This window comes from Oryctolagus cuniculus, chromosome 18 (genome assembly GCF_051225735.1).
Source record: "Oryctolagus cuniculus isolate XC-2025 breed Fujian yellow rabbit chromosome 18, ASM5122573v1, whole genome shotgun sequence".
Lineage (NCBI taxonomy): Eukaryota > Metazoa > Chordata > Mammalia > Lagomorpha > Leporidae > Oryctolagus > Oryctolagus cuniculus.
Window position 1 is genome coordinate 47,217,624 of NC_142884.1, and position 24,257 is coordinate 47,241,880.

Sequence of the window (24,257 nt, forward strand, 5' to 3'; positions counted from 1 at the left end):
CCACCCCCGACCTGCTGCCCTTCCCAAACCATTAACAAGGAGCTCGATCAGAAGTGGAGCAGCCAGGACATGAACCAGTGCCCATATGGGAGGCTCTTATTGTAGGCAGTGGCCTTACCTTCTATGCCATAGCACTGGCCCCTATTTTTAAAATTAAATTTTCAGTGAACAACATGTGAGACCATAGTTCTTTTATGTTCAGTGGATTTTGATTATAGACATTCTCTAAAATTTTTTATTGTTTTATGTATTAATATAAACATCCTTCCATCATTTTCTCCTAAGGACTGATTATTTCAGTACTCCAGTAACTTCATGAATTCCACTACCCTATATCTTAGAGGCACATTTACTATTTTATTTTGGCTAATTAACTCTTTATGAAGGAATTCTCTCTTTTTATCAGATACACAAATCATAAAGTGATACAAGAAAAGAATTTTTTAGCTAAAAGGCTAAAAGTCATGAAGTTGTTGTTATGAATTTTAAGCAATTCATTAGTAAGAAATAAAATTAGCAAACATAATTCACAAATTTGTATTTTTTAATTGGAAAAGGCATATTGCCTGAAACTGTATGGCAATAACTTATACATACCTTTCTTACATTCTTTTGTACTAAAATCATCATTATAACACATGGTCAGTTTCTTTGATATGCTAGGGCTTGAAGTAAAGTAATGCAGATAGACTTCTACATTATCTCCCAGTTTTTTCTGATTTTTCTACCTATTTCAGGCTTAAAAGGATGAAATAACTGATTTTTGTTTCTGTAACCTCATCTTTTCTTCCACTTCCAAGGTTAAAACAATTACATGTACATGAAATGAAGCACCTGTATAATCCTTATGTTATTTCTCAATTCTATTGAAAATGTTCACCTTTGGAGTCAGTGGAATCTCAGTTAGGTTATAGCTTGATTCCCTTCTATAGTATTTTATTCTAATCCTATATTTGTAGAATTTTAGAGCTGTATCATACCATGAAATTTATTTAGTTTGACCTTTCTTTTTTTTACAGAAGGCATAACTAAATCTTGAGACTTTAAGGGATTTCTAATAAAGTTAAAACTTTTTATATGTCATATGAGTTTGTTAGATATACAATAGCTGAAAGGCCAACAGATTCTTGATGTGTAATAAACTGAGTAGCATATATTAAATAATATATCTTATTGTAAATATTACAGATTTTAGAGGGATATTATCTGAGGTAGTTTTAAATTTCAAAAGATAAGGATGTCTTATATCTGTATTTTAAATATAGAGATAACTTGCAATATTAACTCTTTCAAATTTAGTATAGTATTAAGGAACTAGATATTTTACTTATGCTTTTTTCCAACTTATAAAGCAACTTGAAATCAGAGTAATAGTAAAATTATGATACAATTTTCTAAATTGCCCTGGAAAAAGTAATATACCATAAACATTTATTATTTATCCTGTGTTTGGCATTATGCAAAAGTTTACATTTATTATTTCACTTAACCTTTGCAATGCCAACTTTTTGTACATGAGGAAATGTACACATAAAGAAATTATATAAATGCCCCAAAACCACAGAGCAAAACTGGAATTACTAAAACCAATTCAAGAGTCCCGTGTTGTAGTATAACAGGTTGAGCTGCCGCCTGAGATTCTGACATCTCATATGGGCATCAGTTTGAGTCTCAGCTGCTCCAATTCCAATCCACTTCCCTCCTAATGCACCTGGGAAAGCAGCAGAAGATAGCCCACATCCTTGGGCTCTTGAACCTTGATGGGGAGACCTGCATGAAGCTCCTGGCTCCTGGCTTCAGCCTGGCCCAGCCCTGGCCATTGTGGTCATTTGGGGAGTAAACTAGCATATGGAAGATATTTCTTTCTCTTTCTCTCTCTCTCTCTCTTTCTCTCTCTCTCTCTCTCTCTCTGAATCAATATTTTAAAAAAAATTATACCCAGTTCAACAGCCACTGTTATTAAACACTTATGTTATCAACTTAATTGAACATATTACATCTCAGTTTTGTTTTTTGTTTTACTACAGAGTTAGGCATACAGAGCATTCCCCTCTGCCTGTTCACTCCCCAAGTGCCTGAGACCTAGCAACTAAATCTGATCCCTTAAGTGAAGAGCAGGAATCCAAGTACTTGATCTATCACTTGCTGTCTCCCAGGGTGTGTATTAGCAGGAAACTGGAATTGGGAGTGGAGTTGGGGATACAAACATAGGCACTCTGATAGGGGGTGTGGGTCTCTCAACCACTTGCTTACATACTGTGCCAAGTACACAATTCATTCCAGGATTTTTGACCTCTACAAATGCCATAAATTTATACTTTATATGATTTTTTAATCCTTTATTTATTTGAAAGGAAGAATGACACAGAGCAAGGAAGAGACAGAGAAAGAGAGATCTTCCATTCACTGGTTGACTCCCCAAATGGCCACAATAGCAAGGCTGAATTCAGGAGCCCAGAACTCCCTACAGGCCTGCCATGTATGTGACAGGGGCCAAAGTACTTGGGCCATCTCTGCTGCTTTCCCAGGTGCTTTAAGAGAAAGCGGGAAGCTGGATCAAGAAGCAAAGCAACCAGTATTCCAACCAGCATTCCAGTATGGGATGCCAGCATCCTAAGTGGTGGCTTAAATCAGTGTGCCTCGATGCCAGCTCCCTTTATACTAATCTTGATACTATCTTCCTTGAGCTACTGTTTCATTTAATGGCCAGTGTATTTAGCCAATGTGAATTAATTGAAGTTAATTAAATTAATATGACTTGAATCCAAGAATATAAAATTGTTGTTAACCCTTCCTTTCTTTTAGTAGTTTACATTTTCAAGCTCATTTAAACAGCCTCTTTACTAAGACTGCAGAACTTCATGCTCTCCTACATCACAAACTATTCCTTTGCAACCCCCCCATGTCTGATTCCTTCTTACCTCTATTTCTAAACTTTGAGGTGACCAGGGCTTGGTCTTCAAACATTACATCTCTACTCATTCCCTCAGAGATTTCATTCATATGTACTACTTTATTTTTTTTAAAGGTTATTTAAAAATTATTTATTTTTCTTGAAAGTCAGAGTTACACAGAGAGAAGAAAGGCAGAGAGAGGTCTTCCATCCAATGGTTCACTCCCCAATTGGCTGCAACAGTCAGAGCTGTACCGATCCAAAGCCAGGAACAAGGAGCTTCTTCTGGGTCTCCCATGTGGGTGCAGGGGCCCAAGGGCTTGTGCCATCTTCCATTGCTTTCCCAGGCCATAGCAGAGAGCTGGATTGGAAGTGGAACAGCCGGGTCTTGAACCAGTGCCCATGTCGGGTGCCGGTGCTTCAGGCTAGGGTGTTAACCTGCTGCGCCACAGCGCTGGCCCCATTGTACAACTTTTTTTTTTTTTTTTTTTTTTTTTTTGACAGAGTTATAGACAGAGAGACAGAGAGAAAGGTCTTCCTTCCATGGTTAACTCCCCAAATGGTTGCAACGGCCGGCACTGCACCGATCCGAAGCCAGGAGCCAGGTGCTTCTTCCTGGTCTCCCATGTGGGTGCAGGGGCCCAAACATTTGGGCTATCCTCAACTGCCCTCTCGGGCCATAGCAGAGAGCTGGTCTGGAAGAGGAGCAACTGGGACTAGAACCCGGCGCCCATATTGGATGCTGGGCCCGCAGGCGGAGGATGAACCAAGTGAGCCACGGAGCCAGCTCCATAACTTTAAATATTATTTGTATGGCTGGCGCTGTGGCATAGTGGGTAAAGCCACCATTTGCAGTGCCAGCATCCCTTATGGGCACCGATTCGAGTCCTAGCTGCTCCACTTCTGATCCAGCTCTCTGCTGTGGCCTGGGAAAGCAGAAGAATTGCCTGGGAGACTCAGAAGCTCCAGGCTTCTGGCTTCAGATCAACTCAACTATAGCTGTTGCAGCCATTTGGGGAGTTAACTGGTAAATGAAAGACCTCTCTCTCTCTTTCTTTTTTTTTTTTTTTTTTTTTTTTTATTTTTGACAGGCAGAGTGGACAGTGAGAGAGAAAGGTCTTCCTTTGCCGTTGGTTCACCCTCCAGTGGCCGCCGCGGCCAGCGCGATGTGGCCGGCGCACCGCGCTGATCCGATGGCAGGAGCCAGGAGCCAGGTGCTTTTCCTGGTCTCCCATGGGGTGCAGGGCCCAAGCACCTGGGCCATCCTCCACTGCACTCCCTGGCCACAGCAGAGGGCTGGCCTGGAAGAGGGGCAACCGGGACAGAATCCGGCACCCCAACCGGGACTAGAACCCGGTGTGCCGGCGCCGCTAGGCGGAGGATTAGCCTAGTGAGCCGCGGCGCCGGCCTCTCTCTCTTTCTTTCTCTCTCTCTGTAACTCTGACTTTGAAATAAATAAACTTAAAAAAAAAAAAAAAAGCAATACTGTTTGTACTTTGAGACACTCCCAAATCTATATATCACCAACTCTGAATTCTTTGCTAAATTCTAAAATCGTACTCAAAAGTCCAGTCAACAACTCCTCTTGCATATTTCTAGCAGACATCTCAAACTGAACATGTATTAACCAAAATTGTAGATTTTCTCATGTTAGTAAATAGCAACACCATTTTTCAGTTGTTCATTAAAATTTTAGAGTCAAATTTGACTTTATCTCTGACTCTGACACTTGCTGCTGCTTCAAGAATGCCATCTCCAGATCTAGATGTCAGTATAGCGGGCTTCCTTCTTTATCTTCAGATCTGTGCTCAGACATTGCTTCTCAGTAATGGTTTCCCAACTATCCCATACAAAATTGCAATGGTCACCTCCAACCCTAGACTGCTTATCCCACATCCTTTTTCTACTTTATCCTTCAGCACTTACCTCTTTCTAGCTTGCTTTTCTAGAAAGAAATTTTTGTTGTTTATTTTTATTGGCCATTTTTTGTATTAGAATTATTGGAATGTAAGTTCAACTTTGATAGTTACTTTTGTCTGTTTTGTTTATTGTTGTATCTTCAGCAGCTAAACAGGGTCTGTCACATAGAAAATAAAATTTGCCAAATAAATTATTGGATGGCTAATTTTGATATTTACCATTTCTTTGCCACCTATGTAGACTCATGGATACAAGTAATAATTACTAGTACTGGCCAGATTTTATAGTGACCAATTTTTTTTTAGCTAAGGTTGATATTACAGATCTTAAATATTATCATAAAACATTTTACCCAAGAATACTTACTTGGATACAATTATAAATAATATGATTATATTAACATAAATTTTGACAGTGTTGTTGAAGACAGCAGCAATCTAATGTAGTTTTAATACTAAAATTTCTGATTTTACAGCACTGTCTGCGTATATGAGGATTTCAGTGGAAAATATTTATAGCAGATGTTATTAGGTGTACTTTTTTTCTATGTGACAGGAGTAAAAATACATTAAGATATTCTAGCCAATTATTATATTTGATAATAATTTCTAGGGACGTATCATTCGAGGAGCTTACAGATTCCAGGCCATCATCACCACTTTCGAAATGATTCTTGGAGGCTGTGGAGAGCTTAATGCAATTGAATGGCGATGTGTGATTATTGATGAAGCACATAGGTTAAAAAATAAAAATTGTAAACTTCTAGAAGGTCTGAAACTCATGAATCTGGTAAGTAACTTAATATATCATTATGACAACTTATCTCTTAGTTTTGTATTAAAAGATCATGGAGGATCAGAAAGCTAAGGCTAAAAAGTTATAAATAAATTAGGTATGTATTTTGTTTAGAGTATAGATACACTTGAATTCTGTCTGTAATAATTGAGGGTTTTTTTTTCTCTTTAATTAGTACAAGGCAGTTAATATCTGTTTTCTAAGACATAAATAACTTTTTTCTTGTTATTTTTAGAGAGGCAGAGCTCCCATCTACTGGTTCAGTCCCCAAATGCCCATAAATGGCCCCTCGCTGGGACAAATCCAGGATCTGGGAACTCTTTCCAGGTCTCTGCGTTTCAAATAAATAAATAAATCTTTTAAAAAAATAAAGTTCCTGTACAATTCTACATGCTTATCATTTGTTGATTATAATTAATAGTGTGATTTCTTAATGTTATTTTCTTATTCATGTGTTTCTTTTAATTACATTTTAATTTTTAATTTAAGATCACATATTATATGAGCACTAGAACAGATAACTCAGATAAACAGTATCAAATCAAATGCTCCTTTTACTCCCTCTCCATCTATGACTCACATCCAATTTAACTCCTCACTCCAATATTTAAAGTTTGAAGTTATTTTTCTAGATCATTTGTTAGCATATATATATATGTGCAAATGGATATGTAATTTATTTAGACAATTTGAAGGTGTCAAATGAAATTTTAAATCATAATTTGTGCTGTTAACATTTTTATTTTCATCTGTTACTAATAATGTTTCATTTTTAAAAGAATTCTAGTTTAGAAGTATATTCAATACTTCTTGGGTTGCAGCCTAAATGATTTGACAATTTATTCTTCAGTGAAAAGTGATAATCATCCAAATTATAAGAAATGAACAGTCTCTGGCATACAAATTACCAAACCAAGGAAGGCTTAAAAAAGCAAATACCCTCTTTGTTCCTAGAAAGTTATTTCATTGGGAAGCCTATTATATACTTTTAAAATTATTTAGAATTTTATAAGGCATAAATAGGTAAAAATTAATAGCATATGGAGTAAAATATAAGAATGATAGATTTTTTTTAAAAAAAGATTCATTTATTTGAAAAGTAGAGTTATAGAGGGAGGGAGGGAAGGAAGAAGGGAGAGGGGGAGAGAGATTTCTATCTACTGTTCACTCCTCAGATGGCCGCAACAGCTAGAGCTAGGCCGATCCAAAGCCAGGAGCCAAGAGCTACTGGGCCTCCCACGAGGGTTCAGGGGCCCAAGTACTTGGGCCATCTTCCTCTGATTTCCCAAGTGTATTAACAGGGAGCTGTTTCGAAGTGAAGCAGCCAGAACTGGAACTGGCACCTATACAGGATGCTGGTACAAGTAGCCACTTTATCCGCTACACCACAGCACCGGCCCCAACAACGAAATTTAAAAAGTGATTCAAAGAGTACTTGCTAAAGATAAGTAGATAGGTATTTTGAGTTGACTTTTAAATTATGTTCACAAAAGTACTTGCTTTTCAAATACTGAACATTTGATAAGTCAGCTGTCATATAATTTTAGTGCTGTGGTGGTTGATGTCAATTGTTTTTGCTTACTGTAGGAACACAAGGTGCTTTTGACTGGCACACCTCTCCAAAATACAGTTGAAGAACTATTCAGTCTTCTTCATTTTCTTGAACCCTTAAGGTTTCCTTCTGAATCAACATTTATGCAAGAATTTGGGGATCTGAAAACAGAAGAACAGGTATCCTATTGCTCTTTGTACAAGTACATCAGATTTCTTATTGTAATTAATTTGTATGTGTAATTGATTGTACACTTATATAATAGGTATTTTCATAATTTTAATTCAGGTGCAGAAACTTCAGGCTATTCTGAAGCCAATGATGCTGAGACGATTAAAAGAAGATGTGGAGAAAAAGTTGGCACCTAAAGAAGAAACCATCATTGAAGTAGAACTGACCAACATTCAGAAGAAATACTACCGCGCCATTTTGGAGAAGAATTTTTCATTTTTATCCAAAGGAGCAGGACAAACTAACGTACCTAACTTGGTCAATACCATGATGGAGCTCAGAAAGTGCTGTAATCACCCATATCTTATCAAAGGTAGTTGAAATATTTTTGTCCTACTGCAGAATCTAATAAAGGAGCAAAACATCACTACAGCCTAGTAGCTATCAACAGTTATCTACTCTAGTGTTCTGAGCAATTACAAGTGTTTCTAAACAAGGACAAGATAAACTACTCCTTTACTGTTGTGTTGGTAGAACAGGTTACAAGAGTAGGAATTTGTTCAGTCCAGTTTTGACTGACATTCTTCCAGCAGTTTAATCCTGATAGGCAAAGACAGCAAAGCCCTTATTTGAACCTCTGCATGCAGCATTTTTTTTTTTTCCTGATTTCTTTATGGTCTAGGTATCCTTGTTAGTGTTTGAATTTTTGTGCTACAATAATGTTACTTTTTAAGGTCTTGTGAGGTTCTTTACAGTGTTCCCTCTACAGTGTTTGAGTCTTTATGCTTATTCCTGGGAATATACTCTTCATTTGCTTAACTTTATCCAAAAAAAAATGAAATCTCTTTGAGAATCCTACTACTCTTTTGACTAGACAGTCTGGGGACAGGAACACAGTCTTTGTAATTTTGTCTAGATTCTGAAGGAATTCTGAAGGTAGCAAAGACTTATAATGTGACTTCCCTTGTCATTTATTCTTGTTTTTGTGGCTAACAAGATACTTATAGCTGAGACCACATCAACTATTATCACCCTTCAGTTATGACCACTGTTATTGATTGATTTGTTAATATTAGATATTTATTTTAAAATTTGTATGTTTATGTATAGCATTAGGGCCACAATTTCACTTATTCTTTTTCCTAATAATATTCATTAAACATTCAGAAACATAACTTTTTTTCCTTAAAGATTTATTTATTTGAAAGGCAGAGATAGGAGAGAGAAAAATCAGTCTTCCGTTGTCTGCTTTACTGCCCTGTAACAGCCAGGGCTGGGCCAGGCTGAATCCATGAGCCTCTTTCAGGTCTCCTACATGGATGTAGGGGCTCAAGCGCTTGGGCCATCTTCCGCTGCTTTCCTAAGAGAATAAGCAGGGAGCTGGATCGAAAGTGGAGGCACAGGGATTCCAACTGGTGCCCATATAGAATGCCAACATTGCATGCAGAGGCTTAACCTTCTATGCCACAGTGCCGTCCCCAGCAGAAACATAAATTTATCAAGGCATTATGCCTTTTGCCCAGCTATTAAGGACATAAAAAGATATGTAAGACATTGTTTATTTCATTAATGAAATTAAACTCATATATTGTATGGAGTTAGCCACAAATGTAAATAATTCTAATAAAAGCAATTCTGTCATCAGAAAGGTATGCTACAGAAGCATGGAGGAACAGTAATTCTGACTTAAAAGAAAGCAATGGGGGTGGGGGTGGGGGTTGGGGGTGCCGTGCTGTGGCACAGTGGGTTAAAGCCCCAGCCTGCAGCACTGGCATCCCATATGGGCACCAGTTCGAGTCTTCGCTGCTCCTCTTCCAATCCAGCTCTCTGCTGTGGCCTGGGAAAGCAGTGGAAGATGGCCCAAGTCCTTGGGTCCCTGCACACATGTGGGAGACCTGAAGAAGCTCCTGGCTCCTGGCTTCGGATCAGCTCAGCTCTGGCCATTGCAGTCATTTGGGGAGTAAACTAGCAGAATGGAAGACTTCTCTCTCTCTGGCTCTACCTCTCTCTGTATCTCTTTAAAAATAATAATAATAATTCTTTAAAAACAAAAAGAAAGCACCTTGGGGTTGTCTACATTTGAGCATTGCTGCAGTCTCCTATTTCTTTGATAGGTGCTGAGGAAAAAATACTTGGAGAATTTAGAGACACATACAATCCAGCTGCTTCTGATTTTCATCTTCAAGCAATGATCCAGTCTGCTGGTAAATTGGTCCTTATTGATAAATTGCTTCCCAAAATGAAAGCAGGAGGTCATAAAGTACTCATCTTCTCTCAAATGGTCCGCTGCCTTGACATTCTAGAGGACTATCTCATACATAAAAGGTAAGGCATACTGTATGTAACTCACTGATTTTTGCTCTGAATTATGCTATCAATTACTGTGTTTTTAATGTTTGTGCAGCACTATACCGTAACCTAACTTTACGCATTATCTTTCTCTTTACCTAGATAAGAATCCGTTCAAATCTATAAGTAAAGATTGCTTAGGATTATGTGTTATGTGTTTTCCTAACCTACATATGTTGCAGTAGTAGGTGGGGCTGAGGAGACTGATTAAGAAAACTTTGCAAATTAACAGGTATTTTTTTTGACCTAGGAATGGGTTTACTAGTTTACATTTTACTTGATATGTAAGCCTCATGGTAACAACAGTTTAAATTGACATATTTAAGACACCCATCTTCAAAATTGAAAAAATTGATGCAAGAGCCTTTTTGGATCTGTTTGATTGTTATAATTAGAACCTTAAATTGTTGCCCTTGAATTCTTATGCACTAAATACAGTTTGGTCATGCTTGTGTTTGTACATTTATGACAGTAAGGTACTCTTAAATATTATCCATATTTAGATGAATAGAATATTATGGGATATTTTATTAAAGCATTAGGGATTCAATCTGATACCAACACATTAATATAAAAATAATATTATAGATTTCAATGTAGCAGATTTTTATCTTCATAAAAGTAAAGGTCTGTGTTTATAGATAAGTAAAGGTTCATATTGTCAAAGATAATATAGTTCATTTTAATTTCTCATTTTTCTTTCTAATTCCATGTTTGTTGTTCTACTCCTTTGGAATTACTCTAAAATGTATATAATTCTCAATTTTATAACCATCTAAGTGGTAGAAACATTAAATTGCAATATTCCTAAAATAGCTATTCTTATATTTCATGGTTTCCATACTCAAAGAATTGTAGAAAAGATAAATATAATTGTACATATAAATTTTATGATTATTGTTGAAAACCTCAAGTTGCCTTTATTGTCATAGGTAACATTGGCAAAAGTCACCCTGAATCACGTTTATCAGTTGAGAATAACTAGATTAAAGACCAAAAAAAATTTTCCAGGCTTCTTGTGGAACTTATGAAAGTTTTTACTTCTTGTAAAAAGTAATTTTTTATGATGAGATCAACAAAGTAGATTTTATGGGCTGTCTTTTGTTAGTCCAACTGTTGAAAATAATATTGTAGTGCTATTTTACCCAGTCATCTAGGGATTTAGAGATTTTATATTTTTATATTGCTTTGTATTTCTTCCTTAGCACCAATACCAAGAAGTATAAAACCCTAAATACTAATTGAGATGATATAGCTTTTTAATTTTATAGTAAATGTAATATAGGAAAATTAAGTTTATATTTGATAGAATATCTTCATTTTCATTATATTTATCTACCTAAATTGATTATCTTTCATTTGCTAGATATTTATATGAGCGAATTGATGGAAGAGTCAGAGGGAATCTTCGACAAGCTGCTATAGATCGATTTAGTAAACCTGATTCAGATCGATTTGTTTTTCTCTTATGTACCCGAGCTGGTGGGTTGGGCATCAACTTAACTGCAGCTGATACATGTATAATTTTTGATTCTGATTGGAATCCTCAAAATGACCTTCAGGTAAGTTTAATTCCATAGCTAATAAGGAATCTCATTTTTTAATAAAAAATCTTGGAACTTTTTCATAATACTCATCTTTATCTGGACAGACTAACGTGTGTTTTCCTACAAAATGTCCAAAATAAAATCATTGATACTATTTTAATGACAATAAAATATACTTTTTATTAATACGTCTTAATAACTTACAAAATGATATACCTAGTTTAATACAGTATTTTATTGTTTAAAATATGTTGTGGGATATATTTATGATTTTTGGAGGCTGCTGCATTGAACTTTGGCCAAACATAGAAGAAAGCAGCAGCCAGGCCAACTTTTGAACCTTGAAGAGGTGGAGTGAACCAGTGCATAGAAAATCTCTCGCTCTCCCTCTCTCCCTCTCTCCCTCTCTCCCTCTCTCCCTGTCTCCCTCTCTCCCTCTTCCTCTCCCTCCATCTCCCTCACTACCTCGCTTTCTCTCTAACTCTGCCTTTCAAATAATTAAAATGAATCTTTAAAAATAATTCAAGTTGCCTTCAGTTAAAAGATCTGTTCACAGATTTTGTTTTCCTTTCAAAAATAATCAGTTATATCCCTATTTAAATAAAATGGATTTATATTTCTGAAATATAACCTTAAATTTTAACTTACTACTGAGTGTGTGACTTCTCATTCTGGAGAACTCTACCTGAACTTTTAGAAAAAGGTAATATCTAACATTTCTCATATTCTCACATATTTGTACACCATATATTATTTACTGTTAAATGCCTTTTGTGAAAAAAAAATTGAATCTATAACTTTTCATTTTTTTAATAGGCCCAAGCTCGTTGCCACAGAATTGGTCAAAATAAGGCAGTTAAAGTCTACAGACTAGTGACTCGTAACTCGTATGAGAGGGAGATGTTTGACCGAGCCAGTCTGAAACTGGGCTTAGATAAGGCTGTGTTACAGAGCATGAGTGGAAGAGACAGTAATGTTGGTGGTGTAAGTTTATTCTCTTTTTCACTCTTCTTTTTGGCATTTAATTTTAACTCTAGTATTTTTTCATTTAATTTTGATGCTTATGGAGCAGTAAATAAAATACATTGTTTTATGTGAGAGATCATTTTCAGAAGGGAGCTCTTTAGTTAATACTTCTGAGTCCTCTTTTGTCTTACCTCCAGAGCCTATCAATTCTAAGATGGTGTTTTCACAACAGAAATTCTTTGCTCTCGTTTTAGGACATGTGTATAGTGACATAGCAAAATAGAATTTGTGAAAATACCTGTTATTTTTATAAACAGTTTCTTAAGTTATCTTTTAAAGGTCCCCTACTAGCATTGATTTGTCTCTATAAAGATGGCTTTTGGCATTTTTTTCCCTCAATATTCTTACTTAAGGAATCCTAGGTGTTTTTTTTGTTTGTTTGTTTTTGTTTGTTTTTTGACAAGCAGAGTGGACAGTGAGAGAGAGTGAGAGAGAGAGAGAAAGGTCTTCCTTTGCCGTTGGTTCACCCTGCAATGGCCACCGCAACCGGTGTGCTGCAGCCGGCGCACCGCGCTGATCCGAAGGTAGGAGCCAGGTACTTCTCCTGGTCTCCCATGGGGTGCAGGGCCCAAGCACTTGGGCCATCCTCCACTGCACTCCTGGCCACAGCAGAGAGCTGGCCTGGAAGAGGAGCAACCGGGACAGAATCTGGCGCCCTGACGGGATCTAGAACCCGGTGTGCCACAAGGTGGAGGATTAGCCTATCGAGCCATGGCGCCGGCTAAGAATCCTAGTTTTAAAAATCTTCAGGCCGGCACCGCGGCTCACTAAGCTAATCCTCCACCTAGCGGCGCCGGCACACCGGGTTCTAGTCCCGGTCGGGGCGCCGGATTCTGTCCCGGTTGCCCCTCTTCCAGGCCAGCCCTCTGCTGTGGCCAGGGAGTGCAGTGGAGGATGGCCCAGGTGCTTGGGCCCTGCACCCCATGGGAGACCAGGAGAAGTACCTGGCTCCTGCCATCGGATCAGCGCGGTGCGCCTGCCGCAGCGCGCCGGCCGCGCTGGCCATTGGAGGGTGAACCAACGGCAAAGGAAGACCTTTCTCTCTGTCTCTCTCTCTCACTGTCCACTCTGCCTGTCAAAAAAAAATAATAATTAAAAAAAAAAAATCTTCAGTGACAGACTGCACCGCGGCTCACTTGGCTAATCATGATGCTGGCACCCTGGGTTCTAGTCCGGTTGGGGCGCCAGATTCTGTCCCAGTTGCTCCTCTTCCAGTCCATCTCTCTGCTGTGGCCCTGGAAGGCAGTGGAGGATGGCCCAAGTCCTTGGGCCCTGCACCTGCATGGGAGACCAGGAGGAAGCACCTGCCTCCTGGCTTCGGATCGGTGCAGCGCCCCATAGCTGCCATTTGGGGAGTGAACCAATGGAAGGAAGACCTTTTCTCTGTCTCTCTCTCTCACTGTCTAATTCTGCCTGTCAAAAAATAAAAATAAAAATAAGAAATCTTCAGTGATTACCTGCCCCATAGGCTTTATTTTAGTAAGATATTTTTGGCAAATAGATAATTTTTATTTTGAAGGCAGCAAAAAGAAGAGTCAGCGCTTTCAGCATATTACCTCAATGAGTTCTCTGTTATGTTGATCCTAAACCAAAATACAACTTAAACATGGCCTCTTGTTTTTGACATACTTGGTAATCTTTAAACCATTCTTACCAAAATTATTTTCTGCCCAGATTCAACAGCTTTCCAAAAAGGAAATAGAAGACCTGCTTCGAAGAGGGGCTTATGGTGCTATTATGGAGGAAGAAGATGAAGGTTCTAAATTCTGTGAAGAAGATATTGACCAGATATTACTACGTCGCACAAAAACCATTACAATTGAATCAGAAGGACGAGGATCAACATTTGCCAAGGTAATAAAGAATGCTGTTATATAAACATGGCAGTGATGTCTACATCTCCTCTCTTGCTTGCTTTTTGTCTCTCTGCCTTCCAAATAAAATGAAAAAAAAAATAAAGTAAAAATTTGATGTAGAACAAAAGACATTTAATTGTTCAATTTACAAAACAAAATCTGAATCATGCTTCCAATGGATTGCTTATTTGTAAGGGCCCTTTTGTGATTCCTGCTTTCTGCTAATTTCTAAAAATACTCCTTGAGGTAGGCATGTGGCTTAGTGATTTAGGCACCATTTGGGTTGCCTACATCCTGCGTCAGAGTGCTGAGTTCAGTTCCTAGCTCCCCTCCCAATTCCAGCGGGGAGGCAGCAGTGACAACTCAAGTAGTTGTCACTCATGTACTGTCACCCATGTAAGACAATTGGATGAGTTCTCAACTTGTAGCTCTCAGCCTTAGCTATTGGGAGCATTTGTAGAATAAACCAGTGTTTGGGAGCTCTCTCCCTGTCTCTCTGCCTCATGAATAAATAAATTTAATTCTTTTTAGATAATTACTTAAAAAAATAATGAAAATCTTTCCTTGCAAATAGTAAAGGAATTAGTGATTGAAGGAATGTATTTTTTAAAATAATTTTGCAGAAACTAGGATTTAATATTTTGAAATTGATAAATCTGTACTTGTTGACATCTTCCCCAACAGGCATTTCTAAAGTAAGTTTTAATGCATTTTCACAATCCTTGAAATCATGTAAGTTATCTTGAAAATATTCTCAATTAACAGCAGCATCTTTTTTTTTTTTAAGATTTGCTTATTTATAGAAAGGATTAAAGAGAGGGGGAGAGAGAGAGAGAGAGAAAGAGAGGGAGAGAAAGATCTTCCATTTTCTGGTTCACTCCCCAAATGGCAGCAATAGCCAGGGCTGGGCCATGCTGAAGCCAGGAGCCCACAATGGGTGGCAGGGACAGAAGGTGCTAAGTCCATCCTCCGCCACTTTCTCAGGCATATTAACAGGGAACTGGATCAGAAGTGGGATAGCCAAGACTTGGGATACGAGCATTGCAGGTGGTGGCTTAACCTACTAAGCTGCAACATTGGCACCAACAATTGCATCTATTTGAAAAATAAGCTTGTAATATTTCTTGTATTTAAAGATTTATTTATTTATTTATTTGAAAGGCAGTGTTTCAGAGGGCCAGGGTGGTCTTTCATCTGTTGATTCACTCCCCAAATGGCCACAACAGCCGGAGCTGTGCTGATCCAACACTAGGAGCCTGGAGTTTCTTCCAGGTCTCTCACGCGGGTGCAAGGGCCCAAGGACTTGGGTTATTTTCTGCTGCTTTCCCAGGTCGTTAGCAGAGAGCTGGATTGGAAGTGGCACCTGTTGAATTGGAAGTCGGGACTTAATCCGGCACCTATATGGGATGTTGGCACTGCAGGCAATGGCTTTACTTACTATGCCACAATGCCAGCCCCCATTTATTTGAAAGGCAGAGTGAAGAGAGGCAGAGGCAAAGAGAGTGAGGTCTTTCATCCAATGGTTCCCTCCCCAAATGGCTACAAAATGGCCAGGGCTGGGTCAGACTGAAGCCAGGAGCCAGGAGCTTCATCCTTGTCTCCCATAGGGGTGCAGGGTCCCAAGGACTTGGGCTATCCTCTGCTACCTTCTCAGGCACAGTAGCAGAGAGCTGGATTGGAAGTGGAGCAGCCCAGACTCAAAGATGTGTCCATATGGGATGCTGGTCCTGCCTGCAACAATTAACCCACTGCACTACAGTGCCAACCCCTGTCATATTTCTTTTATTATTTTTTAAAAGATTTATTTATTTATTTGAAAGAGTTACACAGAGAGAGAAGAGACAGAGAGAGAAAGAGAGGTCTTCCATCTGCTGGTTCATTCTCCAGTTGGCTGCAAGGGCCGGAGCTGCAACCATCTGAAACAGGAGCCAGGAGCTTCTTCCAGGTCTCTCACGTGGATGCAGGGGCCCAAGGACTTGGCCATCTTCCACTGATTTCCCAGGCCATAGCAGAGAGCTGGATCAGAAGTAGAGCAGCCGGATCTCTAACTGGTGGTGCCCATATGGGATGCCAGCACTGCAGGTGGCAGCTTTACCTGCTACACCACCGTGTCGGCCCCTGTCATATTCCTTATGATGAATGCCACAAAAGCTATTTAATTGTGAAGTTTTTCCTAGCAGATTATTTCAGTAATCAGTTGTTATCTGGTAGAATAAAAATGATTATCTAATGTAGCATAAAATTTTTCTTTCAGTGATTTCATATTTGTTGGCTTTTCATGTTAAATGTTCTCCAATTCATGTAAAACAGATATTAATTTACTTGGTTAAGTCGCAAAAGACGTGTCAGTGAAACTAATACAAAATAAGTCTCCATGTGCCTAGTTAGTGAACTTTTCCATGGTCCTAAAAACTAATGGCTTTATGCTAATGAAGACTTTATAGCGTATGTCCTCAGTTGTAATAAATTCATTTCTAAATGAACAAAATGAAGTCTACTCGTATTGAAGGAATTACTTAATTCCTTAAATATATATCTCTTGCACTTAAACCATTTGATGAAATGTTAAGATGTACCTTCTATTTGTTAAGCTTTATTTATTTATTTACTTGAGAGATGGAGAGAGAGGACATTTCCAATTGCTGGTTCACTAACTGGTGAATGCTGGTACTGAACTAGGGCTACGCTGGGAACTGAACTCAATCCAGGTCCCATATGGGTGACAAGAACCCAACTACATGAGTTATCACCTCTGCCTCTTGGGTCTGTGTTAGCAGGAAATTGGAAGCTTGAGTTGGGAGTCAAATTCAGGAACTCCATTGTGAGGCATGAGCATCCCAATCAGAGTTTCAACCACTAGGCTAACCACCTTCCCCATATAATGACTTATATACAGAAGATAATGGCAATCCTGTTTTTATCTTATCCAACTAGTTAGTTAACCTTTGTTCTTTGATGTTGGCTATAAGTTTTTGTGTTATGTGGTTTATTATTATGAAGTGTCTCATTCTGTTATTTTGTATTGCCACTGTAAATTATTTCAGATTTAGTGGCTTAAAACAAAAGAATTTATTCTCTTATAGTTCTGGATGTTAGAAGTCCAACATGGTTTTATAGGGCTAGAATCAAGGTGTCAGCAGGGCTGGTTCATTCTGGAGGCTCCAGGAGAGAATCTGTTTCTTATCTCTTCCAGTTCCTAAGACTGCGTGCATTCCTTGGCTTGTGGCCACAGTACTCCAAATGCTGCTTCTGTCGTGTCATATCCTTTTCCTCTTCTATAGTCGAATTTCCCTCTGCCTCCTTCTTTTAAGGATGCTTAATTACTTTTAGGGCCTACTTGGATAATACAAACTCATTCCCCTCCCCATCTGCAAAATCCCTTCTACCATATAAAGCAACACTCACAATGTTAGGACCAGACACCTTTGGGGCCATTATTCAGCCTACCACATTCATCATTTCAAATAAATACAAAAGAACTGCTTCTTAGAAATTTCCTAATCATAAAGTTTAATGTAGAACAAGATTAAAAGGTAAATGTATTTTATTTAATCCTGTCACCTCTTTCATAAATATGCCAGCAAGATGGACATATTTAAACACCTATAATATTTAACATTTGCTATGTATGAGCATCTTAAAAGCCCAGCCTCAGAAGAATGCTGATAAAATGAATAAGTATACTTATTACTTGGTAAGCAATGACATTAACTAAATCCTTAAGTTCAGCAAGAGAGGTTTAGTATTTTAATTTTGTTCCTACTTATTTTTTTGAAATTTTATAAAGTTTCAAACTGCAGGTTGAAATATCCCTTATCAGAAATGCTTGGAATAAGAATCTCGGGTTTTGGAATTTTTCTTGTTTTGGAATAGAGGCATAGACTAGCAGTTGAACATGCCTAATTCAAAAATCTGAAAACCTTCCTGATCTTGGAGCACTCTGGATTTTAGCTTTTGGGATTAGGGATGAGATCTTGTATACTTATCACCCAGGGTCAGCTATAATTAACTCGTGCTAAACTCCCTTCATTACTATTCCATCCATCTTTCATATTTTTTTAAGCAAATCTCAGGTGACATATCATTACCTTTAAACATGTTTCTATATGTATCACTAAGAATAAACCCCCTCCTTTTTAAACATAACTACAGTACTGTTACCACACTTAAAAATAAGATTAAGTATAATTCCTTGATATGCCTTGATATTATCTAGTGTTCTAATAACTTCTTTTTATCTTGAATGCCATTAATGGCTTATTTGTTTTTAACAGTTTATCTTTCTAATGTGTGGTTTTCTGTATTATTAAATTCTATCCTGATGGTTTATTAGTGAAGATTTATCTTTTAAGTATATCCCAGATAATTAAGCATTATCTTAAAGCCAATTATATTCTCTTTGAAAATCATTTTAAGAGTGGCATGCATTTTTTTAGATCCTTTTCTTTCTAAAAGCATTATGTATCATCACTGCTTCTGTTTTTTAATAAAGCACTTTGATCACTTTTCTTTGATGTGACATATCTAATTTTAGTGACTTAAGTTATAAATCATGGTTATTAGTCTGTAAGTTGCAGGGTTGAAATGTATCACATAAGATTTCTTCCACCTAAAATATTTTTTAATTTCCATGATAAAATAAATCACTTAAATTTCATTAATATTATTTTGTATTTTATTATTTTTTTTTATTTTTTTTATTTTTGACAGGCAGAGTGGACAGTGAGAGAGAGAGACAGAGAGAAAGGTCTTCCTTTGCCGTTGGTTCACCCTCCAATGGCCGCCGCTGCAAGCCGGCGCACCGCGCTGATCCGATGGCAGGAGCCAGGATCCAGGTGCTTCTCCTGGTCTCCCATGGGGTGCAGGGCCCAAGCACCTGGGCCATCCTCCACTGCACTCCCTGGCCATAGCAGAGAGCTGGCCTGGAAGAGGGACAACCGGGACAGAATCCGGCGCCCCAACCGGGACTAGAACCCGGTGTGCCGGCGCCGCAAGGTGGAGGATTAGCCTATTGAGCCACGGCGCCGGCCTATTATATTTTTCAATTATGCAATATTTTATTGAAAAAAGAGTTGTAAACATACAAACAATTCATTTTTATTTCCCATATGTTGTGTTACATTTTCTTTAGGAGATATAGCCATCTGAAAATGGAATTGAATTAAAGTAGAAATGTAGCAGAAAATTAACTGTATAATACAGGCAGTTTTGAAATCCTTGTTCTAACCTAATTTGTTAATATTCATGTAGTGTTTTTAGAAAGCATATCTCTGTTTTATGTAGTTTCCTTGCCAAAAAAATTATTTGATCCTTGCATACCAAAAATTTAGGAGTTAACCAGCAGTAATAACTTACTATAAGCTGCTCCTCACTTGTACCATGTTGACATTAAGCCTTTGCCTTGAGCAGTTGCTGTCAGACCACTGGATTTGAAAAAGCCTTTGAATGTGTATGCTGAATTCAAATTCTACCCATAGTAAATGTGAGGAGATAACATTTTAAGTATACTTTGATGGATTTTTTTTTCCCTTGGAGCTCCAGAACATTTTGAAAAACCTTTCTTGTGTATTTCAGGCGAGTTTTGTGGCATCTGGAAACCGGACAGATATTTCCTTAGATGATCCCAACTTCTGGCAAAAGTGGGCTAAAAAGGCAGAAATAGATATAGATGCTATCAGTGGCAGAGTAAGTATTTCTTTCTGAATTTTCTTCTGGGATATTTTTGGCAATATTATTCTTATTTTAAGGTGTTCCATTATGCAATAAACTTCTGCATATATAAATTGGAATGGGGCAGTATATTGATCATATATTGCATCAGGCACTGCTTAAATTTAATACTTCTGACATCTGTCATGGTGGGTTGTCATACAGAGAAATTAACTTTTGGCTATAATTTACATTCTTATAATGCATTTTAAATTTTTTTATATGGGTTCAAATCATGAGTCTTTTTGGTTTTTGCTGTTTCACTGCTTTCTTGGCATCAAAAACCATTAATAATAACCCAGTAGAATATAGAAGCGGAAAAGTAGCTAAGAAAGTGGCATTTTTAAACTTTGTTTTAAATTATTTCCCTTACAGCTAAGGAAGAAAGGCCCAAAAAGCTAAATTAGAATTCGTGAAACCAATAATAATAGCATAACTGTTTACTAAGACATCTATCTGAACAAATGTGAAGCAATCAATGTGTGACATCTAAATGATTAAAAGCATTGCTGTATGGAATTCCTTTAATAGACAAGCTCTTCAATTGTAAATCTTTAGTTAGGAATGGTACCATTTCCCTCTATAGTCATTATTACTTAATATGTTTTAAAATATATGTAATTCTGTTTGAGAGAAATAAGTACATTTTAAAAGGTACTTATAAAAATCATTATTTGTGTATATGTTCATTTGCCTAAAAAGACAGTAAAATCTGCAGAACACTATAAAATTCAAAAATGAGCTCAGTGAATTAACTGCATAGAAAATATGTTTCACTTAGACGTCTTAAACATCAGTAACCATCAGACATAGAAAAACATAAGGAGATCTCCTTCACAGTAGAAAAAAAGATACAGAACCCAAGATTATACTTAAAGTAAATGTTTATGTTTTTTATAAAGTGGAATTTAGTTGTAAAGTTTCACATTTAGAATGGGAAAAACTACATTTTAAACATTTTAATAGTTCATAATCTTAGAAGTTTAACTCATAGATACAATGCAACTTAAGACATTAAACCATTTTTTCATGTAACTAGACAAAGTGGTTTTAAAATTAAATTGGGAAACTATTTAGTGCTGCCTGAGGAATCTGTCCTACATCAGTAAGAATGTTGCACAATGATCCTGTGTTATAGTGATGCTTGATATAACATTTTCCATTACAGCAAAAAATTTAGACACTAAATTTTCCTACAGTAATGAAATGAAACATCTATTTTTTCTATGCACTAGTTAAAAATATTCATGTACATTCTTAGGTACAGCATTTAAAGCATCTCCAAAACAGATAATTAAATATTTAAAATGTGATCTCTTTTTATGATTCTCCAATAGTATATATTAGTAATACACATACTCACAAACTTATGTTATGGATCCAACAAGAGCACACTCTGAACCAGGCACCACTCTCATATTATAGCTAAAATGAACAAGACAGACAAACATCTGCTTTCCTAGAGCTTACATTTTCATGAATGAGATAGCAGCAAACAAATACATGAGATAATTTCATGGAGCAAAGGAAACAAAACAGTAAGATGGTGGATGTTGTGAGAGGAGTAAGGATTGAGTGAAATTATTAAGAGAAGTCAGTCTGAGGTGACATTTGCAGTGAGATTTGAATGAGGAGAAAAAATCAACATAATGTGAAGAGATAAGCAAAACTTTGAAGCAGAGGGACTGGCACTGAGTCATTCATTGACTAGTACATTCAGAAACAGGAAGGCATTCTGGCAGAATGTGAAGAGTCAGTGTGGTAATAGGTAAGGTCAGAAACTATACATGGATCAAGACAACAGGACTCTTTGTATATTTATTTATTTATTTTCCCCCAGAAACCTTTTATTTAATGAATATAAATTTCATACATTTCATAATTACAACTTTAGGAATATGGTGATTCTTCCCATCATACCCATTCCCATCTACTCTCCCACACCTCTTCCTCCTCCCTCACCTATTCCCATTCTTATCTTCTACTAAGATCTATTTTCTATTAACTTTATACACATATGATTAATCCTCTGTTTTCAACAAGTAGTATGAAAAAAAATGTGCCTCAACAGTCAAAACAAGGTCTTTTCAAAGTCATTGCTTCTCAAAAGTGTCAATTTAACTTGTATAGATTGCCTTAGTAGTTAAGATTTTATAAATAAACATATAAACACATATTCATTTAATATTGCATGATTACATTTTTCAATTTATACTTTAGTGAAAATTATTTTCTGAAAATGAAGCACTGAAGACAAATTATCATGTGTCAAAATATATTAGTAAATTATAAATCAAAAGTGATTTAGTATGAGAGAAAGATACAAAGAGCAAAGCTAAGAATAGAAAAGCTCAAGTTTAATTTAGAAACAGTATTAGAGGGGGCTGGCACTGTGGCATAGAAAGTTAAGCCTCCGCTTGCAGTGTCAGCATCCCATATGGATGCCAGTTCGAGTCCCAGCTGCTCCACTTCTGTTCCAGCTCCCTGCTAATGCTCCTGGGAAGGCAGCAGAAGATGGCCCAAGTCTTTGGACTCCTGCGCCCATATGGGAGGCAGCTCATGGCTCATGGCTCCTGGATTCTGAATCCTGGCTCCTGGCTCCTGGCTTCAGCTTGGCCCAGCCCTGGCTGTTGCAGCCATTTGGGGAGTGAATCAGTGTGGATGGATGGAGATCTTTCTCTCCTTCACTCTGTCTCTGCCTTTCAAATAAATATAAATATCTTAAAAATAATCTTAAAATCTTAAGTAAATCTTTTAAAAAAAGAAATATTATTAGATACAGAAAGTTACAAGTAGTGATTTGAATATTGGGTTAACATTAAGTGGAGTATTGTACAGTATACCAAGTAAACATTTTTTGTACAATGTTTTTAAATATTTTGTGATGAAAACTAGAAGAAACTAAATTTCTTTTTACAAAACATTTTGTGGGGAAATGTCAATCAGAATGGAAATGATTTATACATTAAATTGTATAAGACAAAATTGATGGCAAAATGAAAGTACACTCAGATTAATGAGACAAGTAGTCTCATTAATCCATATGAAAGTTAATTTGCTTTGGGGCGGTTGCCATGGAACAGTGGGTTAAGTTTTCACTCTGGATCACTGCATCCCATATTGAAATACTGATTCAAGTCCTGCCTGCTCCACTTCCAATTCAGCTTCCTGCTAATTCACCTATCTGGGAAACAGCAGATAATGGCCTGAGTACTTGGGTTCCTGCCACTCAAGTGTGAGATCCAGATGGAGTTCCTGGCTCCTGGCTTTAGCCTGATCACGCCTTGGCTGTTGAGGACATTTAGGGAGTGAAGCAGCAGCTGGAAGAGCTCTCTGTCACTCTGTTTTTAGATAATTAAATTTCTTTTAAAAAAGAAAGTTAATGTTTTATTATATAAAGCTAATGTAAATTGATGAGACAGTCATCAAAATCTCTAAGATTATGTGAAAAAAGACATTTGAAATTTTACTCAAGAAAAAATGCAGTTCTGGTGCAAGTGCTGTGGCACAATGGGTTAACACCCTGGCCTAAAGCGCCGGCATCCCATATGGACACCGGTTCTAGTCCCGGCTGCTCCTCTTCCGATCCAGCTCTCTGCTGTGGCCTGAGAAAGCAGTAGAAGATGGCCCAAGTCCTTGGGCCCCTGCACCTGTGTGGGAGACCAGGAGGAAGCTCCTGGCTTCTGGCTTTGGATTTGTGCAGCTGTGGCCGTAGTGGCCATCTAGGGAGTGAACCATCAGATGGAATACCTCTTTTCTCTCTCTGCTTCTCCTCTCTCTGTGTAACTCTGACTTTAGAATAAATAAATAAATCTTAAAAAAAAGAAAAATGCAGTTTTTTAAAGAAACTGTGAGAAGAAGGGGGACAAGTCTTCCTTACGGAAGAATTCCGATTAATAAATACAGAAAAAATTAGCAATACATAAAATCATTATTAATCCACCACAGTAATAATTGTAACCAACAAGATCTATCAATGAATTCTAAAATAAATAGGTGAGAATTTAAGGAGAAATAGGATATTTAAGAATTCTCATGTATATCTTCTAAAATATATATTAATTACCAAAGGAAACAAATAACTTTACAGGGAACAAACTTGGCAAAGGTCAACATCACCTGTAATAGGACATATTGACATCATGTTTCTCCCTCAAATACATGCACTGTGTATGTACTATTGTAGTACCCCAGGACCATTGTGTTATGGTCCATACTTCTGTCTCACCATGTATCCTTTTCGGCCTAGGACTTGAATATTTCCTAACCATCTAATGCCATTTCAGGCCTATTACTCTTTATTTATAATGCTAGTTCCTCTCTGCCTGGCAAACTACTTCTAGTTCTTCAAGAACTGTTGTTTGAAAGTTCCTTTGGACCCATTATGTATCATAAAATATTTTATCCTAAAGAATGTTTTATTTATTATACATTTATCT

General features: G+C 37.3%; 1 protein-coding gene across 40 annotated transcripts in view; it reads left to right on the top strand.

The window, feature by feature from the left end:
- CHD9 (chromodomain helicase DNA binding protein 9) overlaps positions 1-24,257 on the top strand; it is a 281,829-nt gene that overhangs the window by 200,219 nt on the left and 57,353 nt on the right. For 39 of the 40 annotated variants that reach the window (XM_070063507.2, XM_070063503.2, XM_089320025.1 and 36 more), the window contains 8 exons: positions 5,426-5,602; positions 7,196-7,339; positions 7,449-7,704; positions 9,446-9,656; positions 11,047-11,242; positions 12,044-12,211; positions 13,928-14,107; positions 19,684-19,794. In XM_070063507.2, the coding sequence (XP_069919608.1) occupies positions 5,426-5,602; positions 7,196-7,339; positions 7,449-7,704; positions 9,446-9,656; positions 11,047-11,242; positions 12,044-12,211; positions 13,928-14,107; positions 19,684-19,794 (1,443 nt within the window). Of the gene's footprint in view, positions 1-5,425; positions 5,603-7,195; positions 7,340-7,448; positions 7,705-9,445; positions 9,657-9,780; positions 9,913-11,046; positions 11,243-12,043; positions 12,212-13,927; positions 14,108-19,683; positions 19,795-24,257 lie in introns of those variants that run through there. The other variant, XM_089320031.1, reaches the window with a different exon arrangement.